At 39.0% G+C, this 9,207-nt stretch overlaps 1 protein-coding gene across 2 annotated transcripts in view; it reads left to right on the forward strand.

Moving 5' to 3' along the window:
* Positions 1–8,983, forward strand: part of LOC137979492 (uncharacterized skeletal organic matrix protein 5-like) — an 18,970-nt gene extending 9,987 nt beyond the window's left edge. The window contains exons 2-6 of one of the 2 annotated variants that reach the window (XM_068826750.1): positions 2,824–3,098; positions 4,744–4,858; positions 5,308–5,350; positions 6,472–6,598; positions 7,834–8,975. In XM_068826750.1, coding sequence (XP_068682851.1) covers positions 2,824–3,098; positions 4,744–4,858; positions 5,308–5,350; positions 6,472–6,598; positions 7,834–8,358 — 1,085 coding nt within the window. In that variant the 3' untranslated portion in view covers positions 8,359–8,975. Of the gene's footprint in view, positions 1–2,823; positions 3,099–4,743; positions 4,859–5,307; positions 5,351–6,471; positions 6,599–7,833 lie in introns of both variants that reach the window. The other variant, XM_068826749.1, reaches the window with a different exon arrangement.
* Positions 8,984–9,207: the final 224 nt, after the last annotated feature.

The following is a 9,207-nucleotide window of genomic DNA, read 5'->3' on the forward strand; positions in this document are numbered from 1 at the left end:
TCGCTCTCGCCACAACGGATAAGGATTATAAGAAAAGGGGACATGATTACCAGCTTCCTCGAATAAGAACTGAAAGATTTAAAAAGTTGTTTATATGAACAGATGCCTTTCTAACTCGTTTACCTTGCTTATGTTTCATGAATTAACGTAATGTTTTTCTCTTTTTAACATATAAAACTTCACGTCACGTTGTTGAGTCTAGTTTTTAAAGAAATGACTTAAATTTAAATTTCTGGTCAACCACAGGGGAAAAAACAACGAGGAACGAATAATGTTTCGGTGACATTGTTGACGAAACACTGACTCTTTCCTTGTTTACGGGGGACGCGCAACATTTTTGTTCCGAAAGCAAAGTAATTTCAGGAGACCAAAAAGCACAAATTAATGTTTTCAATTCCTCAGAAGTACTTTGGCGTGACTCGAGAGAACTGATTCCCGGTTTGCGCGCTATAACACCTCTTCTTCGCGGTTAGGTTTTTTTAGAAAGAGGCTATTCGGATTTGCTTCCGCTCCGCTTATATTTCCGTAGCAGTACGTAATGAGTTGGTCGCGACGGGTACGTAATCAAGCTGAAATGCCTTCCTTCTATTTCTCGTAACAGAGAAAACTTTCGAAAATTGTGAACGTGTGATTAAGATTGAAATTCTTAGACCGCCACGCGAGTCTCGGTAAGTATAGCATCAGACAACCGCATAGAACCTGGAAACTTAGGAGTTACTGCCAGGAGAAATAACTGGATAAAATGCTGGATTTGACATGACCGCTGCAAAGGGTTAGATGATCTGCAGTCTTATCAGATAGTAACGAAGAACAGTAGACTTGTTCGATTAACTGACCTCAACCAGAAAGCAACGACTGCTAGGAGAACACCTGGCGAGCCAATAGGTTTAATATTAATGAACAAAATGACAAAGGCTTGTTACACTTTGGAGCATTTCCTCGCCGTTCTCGCCCGAAAACAATGGGTTTTTACGTCGACCGGCTTCCAGTAATCACGAAATTAACGCAAAAAAGGAAAATAATATTTTTAGATCTTTATCTCCCAACAGAAGAATAGAACCCACAAAAATAACCATACACGAAGTAGGTCGCCATCTGTTCTAATACATGAGGGTTAAAAAAACGTGCATAAATACGTATATTTACACAGAAAAATGTGCTATAAGAATGGTAAATCACATTATTCCTCTCACACACTGACAGTGATGAACTAACAGCGAGATCAAATTCAGGAGCGGACTTTCCCTAAGTATTTAATAGAATATATATATTTCGCGAAGAGATTAGGGGTGCTTACCATCTGTTGGAAAATTCGGCTTGGAGTAACCGTTGCGTACGCGATATTCCAGTAATAATAATAATAATAATAATAATAATAATAATAATTTCAGAATAAAAACTAGCGATAAAAAACGACGTTTCGATCTCTCTGAGATCATTTTCAAGTAGTAAAAGAAGCGAATAAAATCTGCATATATAAGTACAAATTAAGACGTGAGAATGTCCAAAGATAAAATATGTAAATACAAGCGCTAAAATGTAAGTGTTAAAATATTAAAATACTATATAAATAACTTGCACGGATTAAATCTACATGACTGTTGGTTAAAACGCTAAAGCGTAAGTGTTAAGATACCAAAACGCTATAAAGAACTATATAAATAACTTCGCACGGATTGAATCTGACTGTTTGTTCAAAGTTGGTTTAAGCTCCTTTATAAAAAGCATTTCGTAGATGAGGCAATCGAATTTACTTTCGCACTTTCTCAAGATCTTAAAATCACGATATATGTCACTCGGGACTGTTCCATGTTGCTCTTTAATGTGATTCCCGATTGAAGACGATCCTTTCATGTGTTCCTCGACGCGCTGATAGAGGTGTCGGCACGTATACCCGACATAGTTTGCATCGCACAAACCACACTTGTAATGGTAAACAACGCGTTGCTGGTTTATGATAGGCGGCTTCTTTTCTTTCGGTTTGATATGGTGTCCAATCTTACGGCTTTGTACTTATATGTGCAGATTTTATTCGCTTCTTTTACTACTTGAAAATGATCTCAGAGAGATCGAAACGTCGTTTTTTATCGCTAGTTTTTATTCTGAAATGTGTTTCAAAAAAACTACTTATAATAATAATAATAATAATAATAATAATAATAATAATAATAATAATAATAATAATAATAATAATAATAATAACTTTATATAGCACAAATTCCATACTAAAGTAATCTTTAAATGCGCTTCACAGAATGAAATAAGTGAAAAGGTAAAGTTACACTTATAACGTAACATGTTATAAAAAGTTAATAAAAGCACACATTAAAAATGAAAAACAGGATGCAATACATAATGAAAATTAAAATAGTGGCGAGAAAGATCTATCGCGCTTCAGATTATGATAAAAATGCTAAATGAAAAAGGTGCGTTTTTAACTTATTTTTTAAAAAATGTCCAACGACTTGACGAAAATACCGACCAACACCGGGTGAAATTACACTTCCATTGAAATGTTCCGTTTTCAAACCTCTTTTTCCTGGGCTTACCTTCGCTCAACACTCAATTTCGCACGAAAAAGGGCCTGGAAACGCAAGAATTGGTAAAATGATACCGGAATTTCCGAAATTCCGTTCGAAGTACCTCTGGAGGTACTCCACATTTTCCAAACGAACTCTCCGGAAAGTAACTGTTCCATTTGGCATTTAACCAAAATTTCCGGGATTTTTGGCGCAATGTTAAGCACCCTCAAGGTTAATGCATATGATATGAATGTCGCCCCCAGAATAAATTCTAAAATATGCACACTGTCACGTGGTACAGGATTAAACACATGGTATCACCCCGATGTGCGACAAGATGTGTTCGTAAAAGAAGACTCGCATTATCTGAATGTGTCAAGAGTTGGTACACACACGGTTGCCGATGACTTTGACTGCACTTTTGAATGTCTGAATCATCCCTCTTGCCTGTCCTTCAACCTGGCTGCATCAAGAGGAGCTGATGGCAAGCTCTGGTGCGAGTTGCTGTCTTCTGATCGACACAGAGACCCCGACGAATTTAGGGCCAACGCAACTTCGCACCACTTCTCCGCTAAGGTGAGATTTGTATAATAAACACAGTGTTCACAGCTCCTTTCCATTGTTATGAGCAGATACCTATATTTAAGAATTTCATCGAATTCCTCTTCCAACCGGTTAGCCGAAGCATTTGATTGTCCTGTAACTTAACAACGGGAAAAGTGTTCAGAATGGAATAATAGAGCCTAGAAGCTCGGACAATTGTCCTATCTTCAATTTAAAAGTTGCATATATAATTCATTTAAAATAACGCCTTAATATATGGTTTTCTGAGCCTTTACATAGAGATTTGTTCTCATAAGAAAACAATCGTTTCGTTGAAACACCAGTTGTAAAAAACAACACAAATACTGCAAAAATTAGCCAGCAGAACGTAAAGAACACGTCAGGAATCTATAAAGCAGATTGATGCCCTCTAATGGACCTCTTTAGCTTGTACGTTTTGTTTTCCCATTTCAGACCACGTGATGTTACCCTAGGGAACAGTTTCTTTCAAATGTCGTCTTATGCGCGTGCATATGTATGCATAACTTATGAAAAAACAAAAGAAAAATTCCCTTTGGAACATCACGTGATCTGAAATGGGAAAACAAAACGTACAAGCTAAAGAGGTCTATTCATACGCTGACCACTCGTTACCACGTGACTGCTATCAAATTTACACACATTCACTAGGTATAGCAATACTCGCATATTTCTCCATATGCCGATGTCAACCAGTAAAAGGATTGATGTGCATATGTTGTCGGTCAAATCCGGTCTCAGGTTGAATCCGTTTTTACCCAGGTTAAGTTGGTCTTCATTTTACATATGTTGAATATGCGCTCTCCTATTTTAAAGGAGCTATCAACCCCCCCCCCCCCCCCCAAAAGAAAAAAAAAAAAAAAAAGGATTAAAAAAGTCTATACCTTTCCACACGCGCTGTCTTACGTATCTCAACAAATGTTATTGTTTCGTGTCATCTTGTCGCCGGTTTCTGCATTCATACATTTACCCTTTCAGGATGAACATTACAGCAATTACAACACAACCTCGACCCCAGAACTCTTCTCTCCCTCAGTCAAGAGAAGAGCTCTGGGGAACCATGAAACAAAGTGTCTTCTCATTGGTTTTCGTGAAGAACAATCAAAAGCTTCTCGAATTGGTGCATTCATGTTAGTTCGAAGAGTGAGCGGGCGCCGTAAGGTTCAAATAGCCAATTTTTGGCTATAAGAACCCTACGGCGCATGTTCTCCTACATAGAGTTTCCCAGAGCCTTGGGTCGATCCGAGGCTCTGGTGACGAGAATAGTTACAACATAGTAAGGGAACAAAGTACTCTTCTGTGCTTTTACCGGTACTCGAGCTCGGACCTTCCAAGGTCTATAGTCCTGTGTCTTTACCACTTCACTACCAAGACGAACATGCTAACCCATCACAGTTCTTTTCATTATTTACTTTTCTATAATAAGTCAATTGATATCCATATGTAATCACCAAAATCAATCCTAACCTGACCCTAATTTTTCTCTAAGCTTAATTTAGGCTCCAAAAAAAGTTTCTTCAATACATCTAAATGCGTATCAACCTACAGGTAAAATGAGTATCACCAATTTAACCCAAGTAAAAACAATAACCGAAACTCGGTCATTATGTCGAAGTTAAAAGATTTTTTCGTATTTCAGACCCAGTGTGCTTTTTCACCTTGCCAAAACGGAGGCACATGTGTACCAAAAGTCAAAAATAAAATTTTCCGCTGCGACTGTAAGATCGGCTTCACGGGATATTACTGCGAAATAGGTAAGTACGTATTTCACATGTCGCTTATATCGAGGTCACTGCTGGAGGTTACCAAACAGTTTGCGCTCTTATCTGTGATCTAAATGGCATATAGACCTTATTCATAAATGGCGGTCAATTTATAATTCTTTTGTCGAAGTGCCAATTAGCCTACCAAGTCTCGATACCATACAGGGAATTGAAAAGAATTGTTGCTCTAAAACGAGGCTTGGGAGGCTAATTTGCACGTGGACAAAAGAATTATAAATGTGATCGCCATTTATGAATAAGGCCTATGTTTTGTGCTGAGAGTATTGATCAAGTAGAAAATCTTTTTGATTTCTATTTCCATTAGTTTTTTTTTTCTTCTGTCATTTTGACAAATAAATGGCTGTTGAAAGCCGACAACAGAATAATTTCTCTGGCGAAAAGCTTTGCTTAGCAGTCAATCGTTTTTGTTTCTCTTTCAGCTGTGTCATGCAAAGCCCTGTTCGAAGCTAACAAGCAGAACAAGTGAGAAAATTGCATTTTTTTCTAAAACACCAAAGAAAAATCTCGCTACTTAATTTGGACGAGAGCAGTGCGGTTTCATACTAGATTCTTCCAAATAGGCCTTATGAATGATTTTGAAATTTGCTCAAAATTCACCACCAAGCCTCGTTCGCACAAAATTATTCTCATCATCTGGACATGCAATACTGTTTGCACGTGGTTTTTCTTTACAAGTTTGCTCCTTTGGGATTTAGCTCATACTAAAATTCATAGGTTTGATTTTCGAATTCGAGGCTTGGTGGTGAAATTAGCAAGTCAGACGTCATCACGCATAAGGGCTATTCCCTATATTACGTTACTATAGCGACGACTCTTGCACTACCAAACGCCTTTAAATCAGGACAAAAATGGCCGACTATAGATGCAAACGACAAGTAAAATACCCATTATGGTACAAAAAGAGCATTCAGGCATAGATGATAGTTTTAAACGCGATCGAGAACATTATAACAAACTAGACGTTCCATGAGCGTATACCTGGGCTGCCTGTGGTACGTATTAAACAAGCTCGGAAGGCACTGAGTTGGGTGGTATTGAACTTGAACTGCAGCGTTCCAGTCAATTTTTTCAAGTGGGGGGTCATTAAGACTTTTTGCGGGGTCACCCACATGTCGCGCCAGCAGAGGCCCTTTGGCTCACATGTTCACACGTTGATTTATTTTGTAATGTCCTGTCCCGTTTTGTGGTATTTTGCTGTTTTAAGCTTAAACGCGCAAGGTAATTTGATCAAAGGCGGCCGCTAGAATTGATGCCACTTTCGATTTTGCGATTCATTTGTGGAGCCAAAAGTACAATACCAAAAATCTCCCAAAATGTTTTTCGCTGATCGTCACTTTTTTATATTCGCGCTACGAAATTAAGGTTGTTGTATTATCGCAAATTTTGTTGCTGATGGCAGTTTTTTTAATTCTCGACTCGATCGACACTTCCAAAAAACTACCTCGTGCTCTTCCCAAATTGTGTATTAATATTTATTTACTTTTGCTTTTCTGTACCTTGCTTAGTTCGTATTTTTGAGCGTTCAACCCTTCAAAACGCGATTATTACATGCATCGTTAATTCCTAAAGTGTCCAATTTACAGTTTTAACACAAGCGTGCTTGCCACACTTCAATTGGACTCGGGGCTAACGTCCGTCTTGTGTCACATGGGAGATTTCGGATGTGGAGCTGGAGGATGGACACCGGTGATGAAGATTGATGGAAACAAGGTATTATTTGGTGACTAACTCCAACCGGCCTTTGCTCCACGGATCACTGATCATTTCATTTTCACCTTTTACAAGCATACCAGCGTGCGAACTCTGACGCATTTTTGGCTGTCTCTGCGCAAGCCAAAATCGTAGAAACTCTACATTAAAGACTGCAAGTTCGAATGAGGCCTAACACTACTGTGAAGTTTTTCTACCCAATTATTCCATCAGGGATCAACCCTAGTATTGGAATTGGGCCCACACAAGGACAGAGAAAAACTCTGACCAGGGTGGGATTTGAACCCACGACCTTCGGATTAGATCACCGCTGCTCTACCGACTGAGCTACAAGGCCAGAACGAGAGCTGGCCGTGGGTATGTGAGATGTTATTCACTGAAGGACAACAACTAGCGATTATCTACATTAAAGTTAAATCCAATCAACGGTTTCATTTTTGAAGTGAGTCGGAGCTAAACACTACACTGAATATGAATTAGTTACCTGTTGCGATACAGTGCATACATACTTAATTGACCACACCCAATAAGGGCTTTTTAGGGCCAATGAAACGGGCAGAACAAAACAACAGCTTTTTAGAGAGGCAGACCATTTGACTCTTTAAAAATGCACCTCGGAAGCTGAACCACGTACTACCAGTGGTCAGAACGCGCGACCTCTGCCCTAACCTACAGTAAAACTCAAGGTGCGCATGTCTATTTAAGACGTAATAAGTATATGAGAATAGAATCAAGGCCTTCTGAGAACAAAAATTATAGAGATTTCAGGAGTCCAGTATTTTGTCGGACAAGACATACAATTGAGGTGAATTCCGGTACACAACACTGTTACGATAATCGAAACTTTGGCTTTTTTAGTATTTGAAGTGTTAACAATAACTTGGAAAGCTAACCACATTCAACAAGTGCCTAGGCTTATCGATGAGGTACTGGTATTTCAATCTACTAGACATTCACTTTTAATGTATGGTCGTTCTTTTTTGTTTACTATTGATATTGTTGTTGTTGTTGTCGTTGTTGTTTTTATTGCTATTGTCCATTCTGATTCCAAATGGAGAATTCCTTCCTGGAATTGGTGCGTTGCTTAATTATGCCAAGCCCCAAATTAAATAATGCCTCCAGAGCTATTTGTACTCGAAACGAGTCAAACGCCACTTTAACCGTCCATAATTACGAAAACGTAATTTGAATGTCTGTTCCTTTTTTGTAGAGGTTCCCTTCTTTTTTTTTAACAGCAAACTTTCCTCTACAATTCGCCATTTTGGAGCAACAAGAAATCTTACAACCTTCCTGGAGGACAGACTGGGTTCGACACACAAGAAACAAAGTTACCAACTTACTGGAACACATCCTTCAACAAGATCTGTCTCAGTATGAAGATCTCTGCCGCACAATACCCAAATTTCGTAGTCATTAACAAACGGGCTGATTCTCTCTATTCGCTGATTGCCGATGGGCAATATCGCAACGTACCACTTGGCGTGGCTGAATGGAAAAAGCTAATTGGGCCACCGGCTTCCATACAAACAGGTTGTCTAATGGAGGGTTTTAATGTTCTGTGTAGCGACACCAGCCAGTCCAAAGCCAGAATTGGCGTTGTTCGTAACAACGAGGCCAAGTGCGATACTTGTGACTCAAGACTCGGCTTTGGCACTGGAGGTCTTTACGACAGCACCAGTTCGTGTGGAAACAATGCCCGGCTCGGAGGTGACAACGGTGACAATGATATGAAAGCTATGGGATATATTTTGGTGCAGTAACGTGCCTCCGAAGGGACTTTTTGACCTTGTAATTATTTAAGTAGACAGTGCTGTTTACTAAGACAGTAACACGTCCATACCAGCAAAAGCAGCGATCGACATTGTTTTAACGGAAACCCCTCTGGGGCCTTTAAAAATGTAACAGTAATGCAACGTTTCTCTGTACACTTAACAAAAGGAACTTTCTCAGAGTGACCAAGCTATTTCTGAACGAGTTTTTGAATAAGAACTTAGGAAGTTTCGGATCGCAAAAGCGACAATGATGGTTCTACACGGTGACTGTATTTTGTTGTTTTTGGTTCATATTCTTCTCTTCCACATATTACATTATAAAATAACTCAGACAGTGCACGTGCTTTCATTGGTCAATAGCTGTGTTAGCATGACAGTATCATAAACGTGGTTGTGATTCCACGCTTTCCGCTTTCCCGGAGGACGTTATTTTATGACATCATTACAAGACTTTTTCCGAGTTTGCATAACCTGATCTAAATACTTGTGGGGTTGGGAGAATTCTCGAATTTTTTTTTTGTTTTCAACAAGATACAAAGCCTGAGAAATAAGCTTGTCATCGCTTGTCACTCGTCATTTCGTTTATACAATCAAATAAAGGACATTTGGCTGGATTTCTGTGCTGTTTACATCGTTCTAAAGCAACCTGATCGACAGATGCCTTTTTTTTAGAAACACTCTTTGGCCATACCCTTTTTTTCTCCGTTTAGCGTCGTTTTTAAGCCATTTTTTATGTCGCGTAAGAGTTTCGGGGGTTGATCTTTTTTCCCACGCTGTCTTAATTTTGCAACAACATCCACCAACTTTTCCGCGTTATTGATTTTGGGTTCACGTCTT

This window comes from Montipora foliosa, chromosome 12 (assembly GCF_036669935.1).
Source record: "Montipora foliosa isolate CH-2021 chromosome 12, ASM3666993v2, whole genome shotgun sequence".
Taxonomy (NCBI): Eukaryota; Metazoa; Cnidaria; class Anthozoa; order Scleractinia; family Acroporidae; genus Montipora; species Montipora foliosa.